The sequence below is a fragment of the Apium graveolens genome, chromosome 9, assembly GCF_009905375.1.
Source record: "Apium graveolens cultivar Ventura chromosome 9, ASM990537v1, whole genome shotgun sequence".
NCBI lineage: Eukaryota > Viridiplantae > Streptophyta > Magnoliopsida > Apiales > Apiaceae > Apium > Apium graveolens.
In genome coordinates this window covers 1,930,359-1,951,093 of record NC_133655.1, presented here as the reverse complement: position 1 = coordinate 1,951,093, position 20,735 = coordinate 1,930,359, and the positions used below count along the sequence as shown (strand labels likewise).

At 33.0% G+C, this 20,735-nt stretch overlaps 1 protein-coding gene across 3 annotated transcripts; it reads left to right on the top strand.

Annotated features, from left to right (window-relative positions):
* Nucleotides 1-1,815: 1,815 nt before the first annotated feature.
* LOC141687062 (putative protease Do-like 14) lies at nucleotides 1,816-16,671 on the top strand. 3 transcript variants are annotated; one of them, XM_074492205.1, is made up of 17 exons: nucleotides 1,816-1,908; nucleotides 2,808-2,873; nucleotides 2,982-3,113; nucleotides 3,438-3,577; nucleotides 5,667-5,962; nucleotides 6,155-6,215; nucleotides 6,292-6,422; nucleotides 7,015-7,135; nucleotides 8,314-8,355; nucleotides 8,455-8,517; nucleotides 11,259-11,294; nucleotides 11,390-11,422; nucleotides 12,993-13,082; nucleotides 14,308-14,397; nucleotides 15,625-15,740; nucleotides 16,167-16,242; nucleotides 16,375-16,671. In XM_074492205.1, exons 2-16 carry the CDS (start codon nucleotides 2,843-2,845, stop codon nucleotides 16,207-16,209), a joined length of 1,425 nt encoding a protein of 474 aa, XP_074348306.1. In that variant the 5' UTR covers nucleotides 1,816-1,908; nucleotides 2,808-2,842; the 3' UTR covers nucleotides 16,210-16,242; nucleotides 16,375-16,671. The 3 variants fall into 3 exon arrangements, with proteins under 3 accessions (XP_074348306.1, XP_074348305.1, XP_074348307.1); XM_074492204.1 differs by having other exon boundaries at nucleotides 11,259-11,303; nucleotides 11,378-11,422; XM_074492206.1 differs by lacking the exon at nucleotides 11,390-11,422 and having other exon boundaries at nucleotides 11,259-11,303.
* The last annotated feature ends 4,064 nt before the right edge of the window (nucleotides 16,672-20,735 follow it).

The window sequence follows — 20,735 nt, the reverse complement described above, 5'->3', positions numbered from 1 at the left end:
AATGGTGCAGAAAATTGTAAGCAATGACAATTTTATTTTTGCACTGACCCTCTTCCTTATTCTATAAAGGAGAGTTATATTTTCAATAAAGGGATCAAAAAATAGAGAGCATAAATCACTGTATACATCCTTGAGAGTCTATTATGATGTGTGAGTAGTAACCCCACGGGGTTCTAAGTTATGTATATATAAGTTTAAAGGCATAATTAATGTACGTGCCTTGCACGACTTATAAAGTACATAGACAGAATAAACACATCCACGTAATAGAGGTCAATGTACCTAAACATAAATAACTCCTCACAATATAACATTTATTTTATTTAAAAATATGAATACAAATATTATAATAACTGAGGTTAGAATATGCCTATGCCTCGCACGGTTTATAGAGTTAATTTAACATAATAATTCAAATTAATATGTAAATAATAAGCGTAACTATTCGAATTAACAGTAAATTCTAACTAAATTGAAAAATTATCATAGTAAATCGAACTAAAATTCAAAAAATTAAGAACATAACTAAGAACATCATGTGTGTATATAATCAAGAACATCTCATGTGTGTAATATAGAATATCACATGATAATATAATATTTATTTGATAGTTATAATAATAAATAATTTTTTGTATATATTATATAAAATCGCAGACTTACAAGAAGAAGAGCAAACTCGAGTACTCGACATAGAAGATCAGTAACTGAAATTGCCTAGTAATCACCTCATTGCACGAAATCATTTGAAAAGGAGAGTTATATCGATTTAATTAGTTAACCGAATAAGAATAATGTTTATATGTTCACGCCTTCCGCAATATACTAATGCGAACGTAGTAAAAGTAGTAAATAATGGAAAAGAATTAAGCGAGAAAGTAATAAAGGAAATTACAAAAAATACTAACTTTTTAAAGTTTTTTTGCGATTTTACTATTTTCTAATTTTTTTTTGCAAAAATACGGAATAAACCAAAATGAAGAAGACATGCGACTAGTTGAATCAGGTTTTTTTGGTTGCATATGAGGTTTCATGTAGTTGCAAAACTCATCAAAATTTGCATACAGTTGATTACAGTTGCAAAAACGGTATATCTGCAAAAAAAATTGAAAATTAGTATTTTCACAAATTATATTTTTTGTAATTTTTTTTTAAAAATAAATGACAGTAATTTTACGAAAATGCTTTTAGACTTGGTATTTTTCAAAAAAGTCCAAGTAATAATCACTAAATGCTAATAGTGATGTGGGTGTGAAATTCAGACATAACTTAGTGCGCGACATTCTGATGGATATCTACTCCAAGGTCAGCGTTCCAGTGCGTAAGGAGGCTCCTATGGGGTAAGAGCTCAAACCTGCACATTTATTGTTGTTCAATTGGTCCCAAGATAAAACGTATGTCTGGATGTGACTGATATTTCTCCTTTTGCCGGTGGGGGAGTGAGTTCTGGGTTGACGTTGCACAATGTCGTAGAAAAGAAGAAGAGGAAATATTCAACCATTTGCGTCGACCATGGTTACTCGTTTATCCTGTTTGCTTTCTTTATTTTGGAGAACTACACACGAAAGCGTTAAATATTCTCTCGCGTCTCAAGAAGAAGAGCGATGATTTTCTTTTTCATAGGTTAAGTTTATTTATATAAAAAGGGATGGGAGCGCAATTTGTGTCACGACTCCCATCTAATTTTTGGAGTTGCTTAAATTGAACAAAAGTCAAAATTTATTTTCAAAAAAAAAATAATAATTATATAACAAAAAGTTGTGAGATAAACATGATAAATTGTCCGGTCCAAAGTATGTATAAGTTGAACCAGGAAAAAATAAAAAAAGATAAAACCCGGCTCTATATATTTGTTACAAGCAACACCAACACGTGCACCGGGCAAAAGCGGCGACGGCTGTGTTTAAGGTCATCTCTCTCTCTCTCTCTCTCTCTCTCTCTCTCTCTCTCTCTCTCTCTTTCTGATTTTTGAATGTCCCCTAATTAGCTTAATTATTCCTGTCGTTCTGGATTTAGTAGCTAGCTTAATATTTTGTGAGGAACAAAATCAGCACCTTAATCGTCGTCAAGACAATTTGTGATTATGTTCAATTTAACTTGGGGGGTTAATTATCAAAAGTCACTTTTATTTCACACAAATACATCAAGCGGCAAAACTTTTGGTCTCTATTGAATCACTCAACTAATGAAATGTAGCATTCAGTTACATATTTTAACAATGATAGACTAAATAGCTGATCAAACATTAGAAGAACTAATTTTGTAATGTCGGCATTCCATGTCAAACTAGACCCATAAATAAATATGAAAAAAATAAGGTTTCTACGGTGCTTCGTTCCCCTATTTTAATTGTAACTGATAAATCCATTTTTTTTCTTTTTCTTTAACTTAAATGTTCTATTGCTATGTAGACAATGCAGGTCAAATACAACTCCCTTCCGAATCAAGACCCACATCACATCGATTTCTTGTAGATCGATTTGATGGAATACGTTTATTTTAACAGCAAACCTAATGTAGCATAACTTAGTGTAACCAATTGCGAGTTGAGTGACTTAATAGACACAAAAAAAATTCGGTGACCCACATGATATATTGGAGTGAAATAAGTGATTGATTTGATAATTAACCCTTTAACTTGGTGGTGCTCGATATATATGCTGCTTAGTGCTTACCGTAGTTGATTGTATCAAATGAACTTTTTTGCACGTTTTGGTTTGTACTTTCTTTCCCTTAATTATATGTTGTTGTAACTTGGAAAAAAAGCTTAACTGATGATGATGAGTTCAATAATTTATTTGTTGTAGACAATTGCTCGGCAAGACTTTTGGTCATTTGGAGAATGCCTTGGCCACTAAATCGCCGTGGCGAAAGTTAGACTCCTTCCCGTTTAATGTTATGAGATATTTATTTATAGATTTCATTGTCCAATATTATATGTGTCTAACTTTTGTTCTTTTTTCCTTGGCATGTAATAATAGCCGTAGTACAATGTTCGCACGGTTTCTCAAGGTTTGAGTCTGCTGTTAATGATTATGAAAAATTTGATGTTGGCACCAAAAATGCTATCCTCCGAGCATCTTCAAGCGTTGTCTCTCTTAGGAGTCGAATTGGTATAACTATCCTTTTTCTGTCTATCTGCATCGTGTTCTTAAATTTTTTTAGTTATGAACACCCCTAGCTTACACTTCCTCGAAGTTAGGGATTTTTTTTCGAATGTCGTTTTAACTAGTTTGAGATGACAATTTAACGGATTGATATGCAATAACGATGCCAAGTATTTCAGAGTATGATAACACAAGATTTTATCATATTTTCTTCTGAGCTCAGGCCCGCGTAATTTAGGGTTTTCATATTTATTTGTGAATTCATTAAAAAGCAAACAATTTTATGTTTCTTCGTTACTGTCCCCTGTTAACGTTTTCTACTTGTTCCAGGTAACAAAGTGGTATATATTGGCTCTGGGACCATCATAGATTGTGTGGGCCATGATGAAAGTTTCTCGGCGACTATCCTAACCTCTGCAACTTTCCTGCAAGGTCCTGCTGGCAATTATTCTATTATTCCCAATCTTGAGGTTAGTAATGCTGCTTAATTTGTCATTTCTTCCCCTGATGTCTATATAATCTTATTGCTTTTCTTGTTGTGTTGATAAACTACTATTTTCTGACAATTCTTTCTTTTGTAAGTAAGATGTAGCATGTAGTAAGTTATAAATATAGGTACACAAAATGGAAATTGTCACCATCGCTCAATATTAAAAGAAAAATATATGAATGCTCCTTTCCATGATTAATGTCAGGAAGTTATACCTCAATCGCTGGTCCAATTTGGGGGGGGGGGATACAAGTCTATTTTTAATTTTTTATAATATGCATAAAACATAAGTGCATCAACTACTGCTATTTAAATGTAGTAGATGACCCGCCTTTTCTTGAAATACAGATAATATGACCAATTGACTGAAATACCAATGGTACTTTTAACTAGGAGGTACTTGAACTACAAAATATTAACTACAGCCTTACTAATAGGGACTTTCATGGTCTCATGGAGTTATTGATAACAGCTTGTCAGGAACTAGGGTTTCTGACTTTGAGTTTTCTGAATATTTCAATGTTTTTGTGGTTTTCTGATTTCATAAGACTAGGAATGTAAACAAACAGGGAAAATAAGCTAGAATCTACTGAGAATTAATGAGATTAGATGAAGAAAAGATAGAGAAAACACAGATAATTGAGTAACTTGAAGAAGACATGATTCTGTTATAGAAAGAGAAAGAGATGGGTGGAAATAGCTTTCCTTCTATATATTTGCATAATCTGAAATACAACTTACTACCAGTATTTATAGTCCTGATCTGTAAACAGTTGTGTAGCAAACAATAGACTGGAAAAGACTACCCTGCCCTTAGTACTAATACTCCATTTTACTGTACTAGTAGTCAGCTGCCTGACACAGCTTTGGAGAACAATTTTGAGAAAGTGCTTGTTATGGAAAATAAGAGAAATTTCATGTCGTATTTTTTAGAAATTGCTGGAATAACAGAAAGAGAACAAAAGAAAAATGCTGACAGGATTTTTACGCATAACCCCTTTGTGTCGGAAGTGTACCCTTGTGCCACCAAGTGATTGAGTGAACATTAGCCTCAAGAGAAACCACAGCTAAGAATAAGCAAAGCAGACTATGTAAATGGTGTTAAGTGAAGTATAAACACAAAGAATGACTGATCCATGTAGCTAACTGATAATATGTAGCAAAACCTGTACCACATTTAGACCTGGAAAATTGGACCAATAACCGAAAATCAAATCCAGATTTTAGAATGTCCTAGGATAAATCACATATTTAAAATGGATGTGGATTGTTTTCAAATGACATATTCAACTCTAGAATATGGATGCAAATATGTGATAACCATATTTCCATTACAAGTGAAGTAGTCTATTCCGGCATCCTTTCTAACTGATAGCTTTAATTTGAGTAACAGTGTCGGTCGTTGTTACTTAGTTCTGGGAACCCGAGAGATGATGATTAGTACAGTAGAGAATATTAATTGAATTTACTTTCCATGTCTCTGTAACTATTTTAAATTTCTTTTAGGTGTTTAGACTTTTGCTCTGTCCATGTATAGATACATGTGATGTGTTAAATATATATGTATATATGTTTGTATTACTTATATACTTAGTTAGCTGTTTGCCCCATGATGCAGTTACTGAAAACAATTATCCGTAGATGCAGTTTGTATTACCATAACTGTATTTTTTTATTACTAACAGAATAAATTAAAAGGCAAATTCTGTCAACTTTCAGTTTCAAAAGTAATAGAGTTTTATGTTATTTTTTTTGACAAAAAATAATGAAATTTTGTGATTATATAATAAACATGTGGGACATTGGAAAAAACGTTCAAAAGTGTGTTGATCTATATAGGAAATAAAGAAAAGTAAAGAATGTCTATTTTCTAATAAGTGATCGATATTTTAAACCAGAACCATACAAATCACATATTTTGCATTCTAAACCAAACCAATCACATATTTTGCCACCACTAACCACATTCAGATAGTTTGTATTGCATTAACTATTTTTTTTTTAAACCACAGTACTTTCCTTTTGGTACCTAGAGCAATGTATAGTTTAAAATGATTTTGTTATTGCAGATTGATGTATATTTATCCAGCGGTAAATTATGCAAGGGACAAATTCTGAATCATGATTTTCATTATAACATTGCAATCATCAACATCAAGTCTGATACAGTTCTTGCAACTGCTAGACTTAGATGTGTTGATGATAGTATTGCAATAGATTCTAGAACATCTGCGCTAGCTGATGCAAAGTTGTTGCATGGAGATGAAGAAACTCGGTATAATTTGTTTCCGGGTGAACTTGTCATAGCATTAGCGCGTTACTCTGAGACACCTCATGAGATTATGGCTGCTCCTGGATTTTTCAGGTGTGCATCAATTGAAGTTGTACTAGATTCAATATAGAATTTTTTTATGTATTATATGAATAATCTCTGACTTACATGTCTTATTTTGGGGAAAGTAAACTCTATACAAAAATGTATTTTTAGTGCCGCATTTTTTCTAGGGATTTTATCTTCTTATGCTGTTATGCATGTTTCATGTTTTGTATGATTCAGTTGTGATAATTTTCCCCATAAATGCAAAGAGCTTTTGTGGACAACGTGCACAGTGAACAAGGTAGGTACCTTTTCCATTCTCAAATACACCTTAATAGAGTTATGTAGACCATTATATTAACATAGGTTTTTGCCAGGCTACTGTTGGGGGACCTGTTATCAATTGTTATGGGGAAGTCATTGGAGTCAGCTTCATCATATGTCCATTCAATCCATTTCTGCCTATAAATCTAGCATTGAAGTGTTTGAAGGATCTAAAGAAAAAAAGGTGATACTAAAACCTGATTTTCCATGTTATTTGTTTCCTTATATGGTGACTTCAACTGTTTCTTTTTCTTTTTGCTAAATTCCGACAAACATATATATAAAACTAAAGGTGTGTTCAACTTTTCTTGACTGGTTCTGGTATTTAAAATCTTGTTTAGTATCTTTAATTCTATATCATCCCATGTGCAATTTCAATATTGAAGATTTAGATGTGTATAAAGTACTAAAGGAAAAAAGATGTAAGAAACTGAAATTGGTCTAATCCTAAATCTCCTGGTATTGGGTATATGCTATTTTGTGGAAGAGGGGTCACTCTAACTACTGTTATTGAAAATCTTCCATTCCCTTGCAATTAAATAGTATATTGTCAATATTTTTACTATTAATGTGTTTCAAATTTCGTAGGTCCCTGGTTGAGTCAATTCTGATTGACCAATTATTTGCTTTTGCAGTTACTCCTCTTATTTTTCTATTCTACTTTTATTAAGAAAATTGGATTGTAGCTTACAATAAAAATGAATAATATACATATGACAATAGAACAAGTGCTATTAATACTTGATAGGTTTATGGTTATTTGTCATGTCTCGCAGGCAGGTTCCACGGCCTTGGCTTGGAGCGTGTGTTGCTAATCTATACACTGCAAAGTTGGAGAAGTTAGATGAACTGGCTCGAACATTTCCTCATGTAATTAGGGGAGCTGTAGTCGAACAGGTTTGATTCTTCTGCAGTGCGGTAAATTTATCATGTTTGATTCTGCGACTATCCAAGATTTAGCATACTCATTTAATTATTTCGATTATAATGCGCTAGTGCTCAGAGAAAGAGCCGATCTAGTTTAGTTATATTGATGAACCCTTATGCACGTCCTCATTAGGTCTCCCATGGATCAAGGTTAGAAACTTCAGACCTAGATGAGGGGATAGGGCCTATGCAATTGCTGCATGTCTAGAATCTTCGCTTCATCTGTGGTCTTGCTAGTAATGCAGATATAGGTATAGATAATATTAACGGGAATTTGGTTTAATGAACAATAAGAGAGATAATTCCCAATTTACCTTGAGGCCTATGTTCTCTTATGAGCTACAGCAAGCATGCCTAATTTCTTTGTCAGTTATGTACTTCCATGGAATCACTAAAATGTGGAATTCAAATGACTTGTTTTCCTCCCAAGTTGCTTCTGTTCTCAAAGTGGATAAGTCATGCCTTCAATGGCAAGTACTTACAACACAAATTAACCAGTACAAAATCCTAAATATGGTGTGAAAGACATTCCATATCAGAAAATAGATGCGTTTAAATGTTTAATACTAAATTGTGCAGACTAAGGAAATGCAAATAAAATAAGGGGATTTAGAATGATTAAGAAATATTAGTCCAAAGCTTCACAACTTATTTAAAATTTTGGTGATAGAGAGAGATGACACTCGGGCACTGTACTTAAAGCCAAAAAGTTAAAAATTGAAAATATTGCTGAGTCCAGTACTTGGATCCACACCTGTGTGTGACACCCGTGCTTGAGTTCGGGTAAGATAGACTATTTATTTAATTTTCACTTCCTACATTTATTATTCCTTATTCTTACTTTGAGATTATGGTAGACTTCCTGTTACTTCAGGTACATGCTTTAAGATTTTTCGTCAACAATGTCATAGCAGTTTAAATTATAGAAGATTATTTTTAATTCTTCTAGGAGATTTATCTTAACCATTCTTTAATTTAGAATTTTAATTTTTGCCAAAATTTCTTCACAAGTATCAAGAGGGATGTCTAACTTTAAAGCACTCACGTTCAAAATATTCTTTTACTTTTCTGCTGCAATTTCTTGATCTAAAATGTTTAAGTTCATATAGCTTAACAGTCCCCTCTAACCCTTTTCCCCCCTTTCGCAGACTAAGAAAATGAGATTTCGTGCTTGTGTGAAAAGGACAAAGGTAACAAATGCATAACCTTACTTAACTTTCTCTTTTGCTTTAGATGCATTGGCTTTTTTATTAGATCTAACCTTTTGCAATTTTGTGGGCGTCTTGCAGGTTTGCCATTCGACTTTTTGGTCTGTTAGGAATTGGCTCAAGGCAAGGGTTTTACTTGAAAAAGTAAGCAAACTTACTTGTATTTGTTATCTTCTTTCTATCCAGGAAAATTGTTTGAACTTGTGAGTTTTTAATTACACTATATTTTTCTAGTAGTTGCTAAGTTGCCGTGAGTTGTCTACCTTTGTCTTAGATGTTTTTAGTTTGGCTTAATTTCATCTGTTTGAATTTTTTTAGAATTCATCCACTAGTGTTTTGTTCGAAACTTTGTGATGCATACTTAGTCTTGTTTCCTCCGTTAACATACATGAGGTCAATGGAAAGGGGAAACTGAGACCTTTTTATCATCCTGAGTTTTCATTGGTAACATGACCCATTTAGTTGAACAGGCGTGAATGCTGAGGAAGAAAAATATTGATTGTGTTGCAAATCTACGTGCATACTCAGACCTAGAGGTCACTGCTTGAATGCACCCTCTATTATTACTTTATCTACTTGCTTTTGGCAAAATGTTTAGGATGGTTATTTTTGGCGGTCTTTCTATTTACAGGAGTGTTCATTTATATGTTTTTTGATGAATAAGTTTGGAAGAGTGTTAATCTTTCTTGCTGTGTGTAAGTTTGGAGGTTTGAGGAGAAAAAGAGGGAAGACTGAAGGAAAAAGGTGGACTGAGAAGAGTGCATCTTTTGCCTCGAGGCAACAATGATCTCCAAGCAGTGCTTCTCTGATGGTCTCTTGGTGCGTACATGGCAAGGGGACTGTCGGTGGTACCGGGGGGTGGGGGTGTATTGCACAAGAAGGGAACGGTTTCAATCTTGGAGGGGATAGAGTAAAAGAGACGGGACGTTGTAATAATGCTTAATTTTCTGGGTGAAGTGATTGGGACAATCCACAAGGAAAGTAGGAAAGTAGACTGGTAAGAGGGATCATTTAAGAAAGAGAACTAGAGGAAGAGATCAATAGCTGTGTATCTTTTATTATAATGAAACTTTTAGGTTTTAGATTATCAAATCAAGTTCGATTCCTACCCGTTTATGTTCTAGTTTCAGGTCGTTTTTTGCATTAGGTTAAAATATTGACATCTCTAATTATTATAATGATGATGAATCAAGATTAGGGGGTGGTTTAAGACTTCTTGGTCCAACCCAAAATATGGAAGCTTTTGAGGTGTAGGAGTAAAGCACCAGAGCAAATGTGCATTCTTTGTCAGTATGCACTCTTTGCTGTTGTTATGCACACTCTTTGCTGATATAAGGTATACAAACTACTTATGAAGTTGCGACAAACCTGTGCAGGAGGAGAGTTATCAGGTTCATAGTTAATAGTAAGGGTGATATATCTACTCTAAACCGGTGCCTGTGAATGGTGATGCAATCAAGGACCATTATACGGAGTTCTGGTTAATCAGTTTATGTTATGATGATATCATCTATTTTTTCATTGCTTTGTGTTTTTCTCTGGTTCACGCTATCATTTTCGACCGAACAAGAATCTGGATATCTGATATCGGGCAATACACAATATCTGATTTTAAAAAGTCCCGGGGTGGGACATGTATATATTATTTATTGCGGATTTTGATTGATATCAGATATTTGATTCAAATATAGTTCTCGTATATAATGAAATACTTGCAACAATAGTTATATAATATTTTGGATATAATTAAGCCAACAAAAACGATATTGGGAAAACATAGCAGAAATTTGTTATAATATTTGATAGAGTAATATGAAGTTCTCCTATATTATTTTTAATATTTGGGTGTCAGGATATGGTGATTCCTAACTTGAGTTTTGAAACTAGTCTTGGTATTTTTATTAGCTAATAGATAAGTAGAGACATATGCAGATAATTAGAAGGAGATACGGTAGATATTAGAGAGCAATTTACAGAAATGAGAGAAGATAGATAGTTTAGAAAAGAAGAAAAGCTAGAGAGACAACTAGAGAGGTTGGTGGAATAATATTCTGTTTTCAAATATCATTTGCATAACCAGAAACTAATGCTACAATTCCTTATATAGCTCCTGGACCATAACTAACTCAAAAAAAAATACTAAAATACCCTTATAACATTTCTACTATTAGTTTTGTTTCTGTATAATATAAGCGTTCCTGACATTTGGTTGCACTAAGTTGAAGAACAGTGAGTTAAGAGATGAGAAAGTATGGGTTAGAGCGAGAAAGTAATGGAACTATGCATTATAATGCGAATATCTGAAGTATTGGGGAGTATTATACATATTTTATTGATTTGTTTTAGGCATATTAGTCATGTAAAATCTTCTACTATCCACTATCACCTATTTTGAACAACACATCTTCTGCTATAAGCTATTCAGTTCAATTATACATAATGCAGTGCAGTATTTCCAAAGATCAATAGTTATATGATTACTTTTACTTCATAATATCTTGAATTTATAATAGGTATTTAAATGGCTGACTATGATTTGTGATGAACTACCAATGTTTACAATTCTTCCTTTGCTTTTTTTTGGGGGGAGTGGGGAATTGAACTTCTTTTAAAAGCTTTGTTGCTCCCGTGAAATTACTAGTGGCTACTAACTGAGCACATGTGACAAAAAATGTCCTTTAGAGGCTTGCTTCATGCAGTGACAATTTAGTCCATATATTCAAATGCAAGTACCTTGTTTCTTGTTTTAGCATCACCATTTTATTGGACAAGTATGCTATACCAAATTAGTGTAGGTGCACGACATTTTTATTTTGTAATCATACTGTTACCTGCAATTTAGAATCCATATGTTGTTTGTTGAAACATGTTACTTCATTTTGCAGATTAAGAAGAAAAAGAGAATCCAAACAAGAGATAGGCCGCTGAAGGTACCGCCTAAAGATCTTTTTACATGAAATTTAGAATCCATGTTGTTTGTTGAAACATGTTACTCCATGTGCAGATTAAAAAGAAAAAGAGAATCCAAACAAGAGATAGGAAGATGAAGGTACCACCTAAAGATTTTTTACATTACATATGAAAATGGGAGATGGAGCAAAGTGGGAAGGGCTTATGAATAAAAAAAATAATCTTTTACTCCTTTTTGATGTAGTAGTGAGAAGTTCTCCTTTCCAGATCTAGATAGAGTGGCACAACCATTATCAGTTACACCTCTTCTTAAAATATTTACACCTCTAATTGGGAGTCGGTAGATAAAGGAGTCTGTCAGAAGTGATCTAAATAATAAATTGTGAGCACTTCCTGAGTAATTCTTTCTGTCTGAGTTAATAACATATTAATACAATAGATATTGCAAGGTTCTTATACTTAGTGGACAAGTGTACATGTTTCTTGAGTCGTAGTAACATAAATATTGGTATGCCATGGATTGGATGATATATCCTGGTTTCCATAATGCTGAAGTGATATTTTTGGAGTGAGGGCCTCTGCGTTTAATTCTAGAAATAAGCTTAGATACTAAAATGGAAATAGAATGAAACCTGTTAAAAGGGGATATGTTATGCTTATTTTATGAACCACAAGTTCTAATTGAAGAACTAGAGTAAGATTTTGGAAGTCGACCGAATTATTAAGTATGCCTTTTTGTTAAAATGTCACCCCAAACATAATTTTGGAAGATAGTTTGAGTTTAAAATTGAGACTCAACAAATTGCTCAATTATAATATCTTCATTGTAAGGAAGTAGACAATCTTCATTGAGGAGTTGAAAAGGATGAGTGACAAGTACGGGGATCTAGTAAAATAAAAATATTGTTCCAGTAATAAAGTGGGGTAAATGGCCTTAAAATAGTATCTTATTTCAGAAGGGTTCCCCTTGGATTAATTGAGTGGCATATGTTATGTTTCATATTATAAATTGGGGTAATCGCTTTTTGGGGAACGAGCTATTACTGAGATACAGCTGATTACCTAGGAAGATTTTGCAATTTGAGAACACGTGGTGGGTGTATATACTATTGCCAATAGAAAACAGTCCGATCTGTCAAACATGCTCCGAATGTTTCTTTCCGGGCTTTTTACTCTTTACATAAAGTTCTTGTTTCAACAACTCGAAAGGAATGCATTTCTGACTGAACAAATGTTCGAGATGGAAATATTGTCTGCATGTTCTGTTCTGTGTTGGAACTTGTGGAGGTTAAATGATACCAAGTTCCTATAATGAAAGAACACACGACAAAGCACTCTCAATCATAAATTCAGTGAGCGTATTTTTGCTTCAGGGAACTTTTTGCTGAATTTTGATATAGTAGAGATTTTGAATAATATGAGGTGTGCCCCCAGTGATAATGGAAGATATATTTTTAGAATGCTAGGAACCAATATTTTATGCAACATCCATAAAAGGATGATGCAAGCATAAGAAAATAGAGAAAGTATGTTGGGTTCTAAAGTTTCCTATCATCTTATCGTTCAGTTATCGAAAAAGGTTATAACGTAGTCCATTTGTTTGTCTTTTATAATTAAATGTTATGTATCTCAAAGTGTGGAGTATATTTATATTTTGTTATTTGCTTGCTTTCGTGGTTACAATCTCATGAGTTTTCAATATCAAACAGATAAAGAGATCTCCTGCCAGTAGCGCTGGTCTGCATCGTGATGATGTTAATATTATATGTGATGGAAACTCAGTAGGGAGCCCTCTTGAGGTATTGCATCTGCTCTTCCATGGTTCCGTTGACCTAGCTTTTGTCATGCCTTTGAGGAATTTCTGTTACAAGAACTGAATAATAAGAACGGATTAGAATGTGAAAAGAAAGATTAATAAATCTGCCTTTACCGAGGTAAGAAATTTACATGTTATTTCTTGTTGAATAAAAGAAAAGAAGATCGAGTCTTGGGTGTAGTAATTCAGAGGGCATGTGAGAAAACTCAAGGTGATTGGCATGCGTGATAAAAATGGGAAATCAACTTTTAGGAGGGGGGGGGGGTCTATGCTCCATCTACCATGTATTTATGTTGTGCACCATATAAATCAGTACTGTCGAACACATTTCATTATGCTGCAGTTAATCAAAATGCAATCGTGACACTTCATCATCATAGCATACGAGACTAAGTATCTTTTCATATGGACGTCCTATGATTCTCTAGCGAAGTTTCTGTTGAGTAACCGGTCCATCTAAAACCTTAAGGTGTTAGGGGAAGGGCCCAACCGGATCTTCTAGTATATTCTTATAGCTGTCATTTCTAGAATTAAAAGAGTTATATAAACGTAGCTCCTCAGTGAGGAATTCAGTATGAAAATATCTTAAACACCACAATATTTCGAATTAGAAAGCTACATTTCAAAAGTTAGAAAATCAAACGAGAACGGAATAATATCATACTGGTTAAAGAGAGAGACAGGGAACTCCAACGACCTAACCTATGATGTCATAACTGTCCAGAAAATTGCAACTGGAGTTCATCGACTAAATTGATTTTGAACTAATCACTTTCTCAATTCTGATTTTCTCTGCTTTTTATCTCCATGAATCATCGGAAGAGAGGGGAAAAGAACATTTTAATTTAGGGCAAGTTGTTTATTAGTTTAGTTCCCTATCTACGAGTTTGCTATTCACTTTAACTGAAAAATTGACTACTACAGAATAGATTTTTTTTTTATTCTAAATGCTTTGTTTACAAAATAACACATCTTAATTGACATATACCCTTTGCTATTAATTTCAAGGAGAGGGAGTTCCGTTACCCTGGATGGTGCACTTTTTCCTTGTTTTTTTTCTTGGTGAGGGAGGGGGGACCTTCCTCGACCTGGAAAACCCAAATTTAGAAGATAGAGGAAATTTACTTCATCTTTCTACTTCCCATGTATGTCTATTGGACAATCTATCTGACAATTTTGTAAACTAAATAAATATAATTTCTGAACAGATAAAGAGATCTCCTGCCAGAAGCGCTGGTCTGCGTCGTGATGATGTTATTATTAGATGTGATGGAAATTCAGTAGGCAGCCCCCTTGAGGTATTGCATCTGCTCTTCCATGATTCCGTTGACCTAGCTTTTGTCATACCTTTGTTTGATGAATCTGTGTTACAAGAACTGAATAATAAAAACGGAGTAGAACATAATTTTTTTTTTGATAAATTTGCCTGTACTGAGGTAAGAAATTTACATGTTTTTTCTTGTTGAATAAAAGAAATGAAAATCGAGTCTCGAGTGTAGATATTCAGAGGGAATGTGATAAAACTCAAGGTGGTTGGCATGACGTGATAGAAATGGGAAATCAGCTTTTGGGAGAGAGTATTTAAACTTATTGATATTAATGTGTGTGTGTTTTGTGTGTGTGTGGGGGGGGGGGTTGGTCTTTGCAGGCTGATGGTGAAATGTTGTAGTGTGTGATTGAGGGGAAGTCCCCTTTCTAATTTTTTATATTATTTGTTCTTATTGACAATTATAGCTCCCTCTCCCATATTTTTATGATGTGTTCCATATAAATCAGTATGTTGTAGAACACTTTTTTGTACGCTGCTGTAAATCAAAATGCAATCATGACACTTACTTATCATAGCAAAAGATACAAAGTATCCTTTCATATGGACGTCCTCCGATTCTTTAGCGAAGTTGCTGTTGAGTAACCAGTCCATCTAAAACCTTAGTGTTAGAGGAAGGCCCCAACCGGATTTTATAGTATATTCTAACAACTGTTTTTTCCAGAATTAAAATAGTTGTATAGTATCTCCTTAGTGAAGAATTTAGTATGAAAATATCTTAAAAACGACAGTATTTCGAATCAGAAAGCTATATTTCGGAAATGAGAAAATCAAACAAGAATATAATAATATCCTACTGGTTAAAGAGAGAGAGAGAGAACTCCAACGACATAATCTATGATATCAAGACAGTCCAGATAATTGCAACTGGAGTTCATCAACTAAATTGATTTTGAACTTGTCATTTTCTCAACTTCGATAGAACTGGTCCTTTTCTCAACTCTGATTTTCTCTGCTTGTTATCTCCAGGAAGAGAGGGGAAAAGAAAATTTTGATTTAGGGCAAGTTGTGTATAAGTTTAGTTCCCTATCTACGAGTTTGCTATTCAATTTAATTGAAAAACTGACTTACCATATTTAGAGGATAGAGGAGACTTACTTCATCTTTCAACTTGCCATGTATGTCCCTATTGGACAATTGATCTCACAAAATTTTGTAAAGTAACATAATAATAATAATTTCTTTTATATATTTACAGCTCACTGAAGCATTATGGGACAAGGAAGGTAAGCCTGTTGAGCTGATTGTGATGAGGCCAGGAACTGGTCAACTAAAGCTGACTGTGACAGTTGGCACTTACCCAAAGATGAATAGGTAAGTATCATCAAAGTTTTGTTGAAAATTTCAAGCAAAATTTTCTAAGGGAGTACAAACAAATGCATTCTTCCTTTACTGGAAAGGAACTTATTTCGAAATCGTGAGTTCAAAACATAGTAAAAAAAGTTGGAGTTCTTTTAAATGACCTTTTTAGTTTGTGGTTGGAAACATATTCTGAACAAAGTAACTTTCTGATATTCGTTTGTTGATTTGTCAAGGGTGGAAAATAGTTTTTGAAACATTTTCTCATCTTCCTCTTTTCTCTCCTCCAGCCATCCATCTTCCCTTACATTTCTTTCATCCTTTTCTCCTTCACTTTTCATATAAGAAATTAAACAAATCTGATCTGCAATTGTGTTCTCCATCGAAGTTCTTTTATTCATAATGTATGATATAGGTCCATGTTTTCCTCTCTGCGTGCAGGTGGCATGTTCCCCATGTTTACCTCGAAAAAATTGATATATGACATGAGAAGATCGACTAGCAATGGGGAGAAAAGGTAAGTGTGTATTTTTAGCTCTTTACAGGCTTCAATCAGTTTTTGCAAATCACAAAGAGCAGTTTGTATCTTCAATCAGTTTGTATCTTGTCAACTTATTGACTATCTGTTCTGCATTGCTTTCTCCTGCAGATAAAAGTCTAGAAATGTAAAAAAAGGCTGTTAGATTTTTGACGAGTAGTTTGTTCAAGTCAGTTCAATAGCGAAACGTGTGAACACTGATCAGTATTTTCCATGGAACTGGAATTGGAGCCCATATGTTTCTTAATTATAACACTTTCCCGTCGTGTATTAATGTGTTAGGTTGGGGGTTGCAGCGTTTTAGTAAATTCGGCTCATTGGAGCATGTAATGTATGAAGACGCATATGGGCGCTCATTCCGTACAGCTTTTTTGCTAAAATGTGGATTTTAAATTAAATTTCTTACTAGTGTGTTTGGTTAATTAAGTATGATCATATTAGCTTCCTTTTCGCCATAAGTTGAAAGTCCAACACAAGTACTTTCTTCTACCATTTCAACTTATTTTCGTTGTTTAATATTTCTTTCGGTAATTTTTAATATTATTATGTTAGAATTCTTTTCATTATGTAAATATTTAATATTTTTTGTTTAACTCATTATTTGTAATATCTTTGGTTTTAATTTATTATCAAAATATTATATGATATAATTATGCGTTTGTTTAATTTCAATTATAAGTGTAGATTTTGTTTGTTAGTTGTCATGCCTTAGTTAAATTTTGCTTTTCCAACCCAAGAACACAGATTATACATATTTTAAGCATGCAAATAATAAGTCACTAATTTTTGTGCATCTTGCAAGTAACACTAATGCATAGATCCATCGACTCGGATCTGTATGTACCAAAACTGTGAACATCAAAATCCCATGTAATAGCTTTGGATCCTGGATCTGGATACGGTCCTAGCTGTCATCTATAGTTAAAAGTCGTCTTAGTGACAGGGTTCAGTAGGGTTCAGTAGGGTCGTCTTAGGCATGTCGGAAAAGTATTTCAAGATGGGCATGATATGATGTCAATTAGTCAGACATGCCTTTTCATGATTTGGCTTGCCTTTTTACTATTTTTTTTATTTTAATAATTATTTTAATACTAGAAATATCCAGAAATAATAAATATAATTCTAAAATATTTAATTACATATATTTGAATATCTAAAAAGTTACTAATATAAATGAGTATTATGATGGTATTCGATTGTTACTGTTAACTAATTTTAATTATATATATATTAGTATAACAATTATGTTTTAAATTTTATTATATTTAATGGATAAATGGCATGTCATTTGGGCATACCTTTTGGCAAAAAACATGCCTATATACATGTTTTCAGGGAGTCCCATGACAGGTACCTGCTTGTGATCACCTTTTAGGGAATTCTAACTTGCAAGGAACACACACATGACACATCAATTGAAATTATAGTGTCTACGGTGCAAGTTTGTTACGACGCCAAATCGACCCTCGACGCCTGAGTACCTTCGTGAAGACTAATTGACAAGTCGTCCGACTAGTCATAAAAGTCGACAGAAAAGGATGAACCGGGTCCTTCGAGAGAAGCAGCGGAGGAAGCTGCTCGGGATAAAAGGCGGACAAGTTTCGAGACTCTCGGCGCTTGAGTACCTTCGCGTGGACTAGTCGTCGACTAGTCGACTTCGTGATGACAATGTTATAGTGATACATAGTTTACTGATTAATATCCTTATCAACCTGCTAAAACATATCTGTCCACTTATTATGTGAGAGGACCAAATTAATAGTACTCAGAAGTAGATGCGCTATCAGGTACATGCATACAAATGCAGCATATAAACACCTAAGCAAGATAAATATATTAAGCCTTTTTCTAAAGTTTCAGGACGTTTGATAATTTAACATGGCATCGAAGATCTTTCGAAGAAACAACTCGAACAGTTTCGAGTTCGTATGGGGAGTACCCACTACTTTCTACATTGGTGGCCGATGGTATTCGATTAACAAATGAACTCGAGACCCAAAGCAATGTATCCTTCAAGCACATGGTGCATAGTTTATCTTTCTCTCTTGTAAAAGAGATATTGAGGGACTTCGTGGGGAATACTGGTTTATTTAGCTCTCTCATAATATGTTCCATTAGCTCATGACAACCAAAATCTTTGTCCCCAGCTATATGACTGTGTTGTTATAAACCCTTATGTATACATTCGACATACTGGGTTTGCAAGCTACTCCTTTATATGCATATATATTTTTACTTCAGTTTTCTTTTGTATCTAATTTCTCTGACTGTGTTTTTATGTTTACTTAAAATTGAGTAAAAGAAGTTGTAGAACTAAGCTTTCTTGTTTTCACTTGTTAAGTTTTTGGCAAAATCAAGTACATTAATTAAGGCAGATAAGTAAAGTTTAAATTCAGACAAGAGCTTACAAATCCAACAAGTGTAGATGAGGAAAGTTCTGTACAGAGGTACAATGGGTTTGGTTAACCTAGAAAGTATTCTTGCATGTTAAAGTTATCATGGTAAAGAAATTTACTTTTGGTAGTATAAGTTTATAGAAGTTTCGTGAAGGGCTTGTTTGGCCACCACTGAATAAGCGGCTTATGGGCTTATAAACCCGTAAGTACTTATCGATGAATGTTTGTCGACCCAATTTATAAGTTGAATTTACAACTTATATGCTGATAAGTTGAATGTTAGTAACGACTACTTTTTCTCAACTTATTTTGATTTTTAATTTTTTTATTAATTTTAGTTTTTAAATTCATGTTTTTAAATGTTAAGTTAATTTAAAAGTCATGAATTAATATAATAATATTTAAAAAAATATTTATTTTATTTCATTTAAGTTAAAAAAAATTCTGACTAATAAGTAAAATTAAGCAAACACTTAACTAACTTATAAGTATTATATACTTATCACTTTTAAACCACTTATTAATTTTAAGTAATAAATTACTTATTTTAAAATTTCCCAAACGGGCACTTAATTTGAAACATAGAAAGTTGGTTCAAAGTAGTGACTATGAGTGTGTTGTAAAAAACGCATTAAGCGTACGCTATAAGCGGAGATATAATTGCTTGAATTAGTGCAAAATCGCATATTTAAATTTTAAGCGTTTAAGAAAGTTTAAGCGGGTTTAATCGGCTTTAAGCGGAATTAAGCGGATTTTGACCGATTAAGCGATTTTTGATCAATTAAAAGGGGACTAAAAATAATTAAAAAAAGTAAATATTATTTTTAAAAAAGGTATAATTTGATATTTTTAAATGTTACTTGTATTTTTTTAAGTTAATTATGACTTTGTGAATGATTATTTTTATTAATTTATTATAATACATAAATGTTACCACTTTATTCAAAAAATATTCATTATTTTTAATATATATATATTTATAATCCGATTAAGTGTTCACTTTAGGCTTTTGCGCTTAAGCACACTAGAAGGGGATCTCACCGCTTGGATGCGATTTGGGATTTTTACAAAACTGGTTACTACTTTCTCATTTTCGGCCCCCTTTTCACAGCTACCGACCTACTGTTATTTATACCATTTCCTCTTGATATCTTTCTATGCGAATTCTGTCAGTTGCGTACGGTGTATTTTCTATTATATTTTCAAAATTTTAAAAATCTGAAAAATTGTAAAACAAATAGTAAAATAAAAATAAAATTTTTAGAATTGAGTTAAGAATTAAATTGATATATATACAAGAGAATGATCAAATATATAGGGTTAGACGACAACTAATATGTTAGTAAGTTACCATGACATCATCTAATATTTAAATTAATTATTTTTATATGGGATAATTTATAAATAAATTCCAAGATTCTATTAAGTTTTTACGTAAATTAAGATGAAATTTTGTACTAACAAATGATGTTAGAAAATGGAAAGTTTGAGTCATATTTTATATATGTTCTTGATATGATTTCCGGAAACTAACACTTAAAGGTTGTTCCTTGACATGAGAACTTAAACTTTCATAGACTTTCATATTTGGATCTAAGATATTTTCTTAGTGGAATCCATGAATATATTGAGATAAAGTTGCTTGTTTGAAATGGGTTATGTGGATTTTGTCCCACATTGGTATTGTAAAAGAAATATATTGAGTTTATATAGCATCTTATGTTAGTGTTGTTTACAACTACTAGCATAAGTGGAATGCTTGTATGGCCTAGTGCTAGTGGGAACTCTTATATTTTTCTTTTCTATTACAAGTTTAATTATTTATATTGATTATTTAACTATTAATATAAAATATATTGAGTAAGGATTATTTTAATCATACTCTGAATATATTTTGTAATATTAATATTAATTAATCAAGATATAATATAAATAATAAGGAAAACCCATTTTGTTTACTTTTTCTGTTTTGTTACTTGGTGTACTACATCGAGTAAAATAGAAGAAGAGCAACTTGAGATGCCTATATATTGAGAGTTATACTTGAGATTAAAATGACACAAGTCTCGGTGCCTA

What these genes read in the sequence shown, in the direction of transcription:
- LOC141687062 (XM_074492204.1), top strand. Translation starts at nt 2,843, where the DNA reads ATGCCTTGGCCACTAAATCGCCGTGGCGAAA. An exon ending in CAAGAGATAGGCCGCTGAAG is followed by an intron (nt 11,304 to 11,377) that starts GTACCGCCTAAA and finishes CTCCATGTGCAG; the next exon opens with ATTAAAAAGAAAAAGAGAAT. An exon ending in CAGTAGGGAGCCCTCTTGAG is followed by an intron (nt 13,083 to 14,307) that starts GTATTGCATCTG and finishes ATTTCTGAACAG; the next exon opens with ATAAAGAGATCTCCTGCCAG.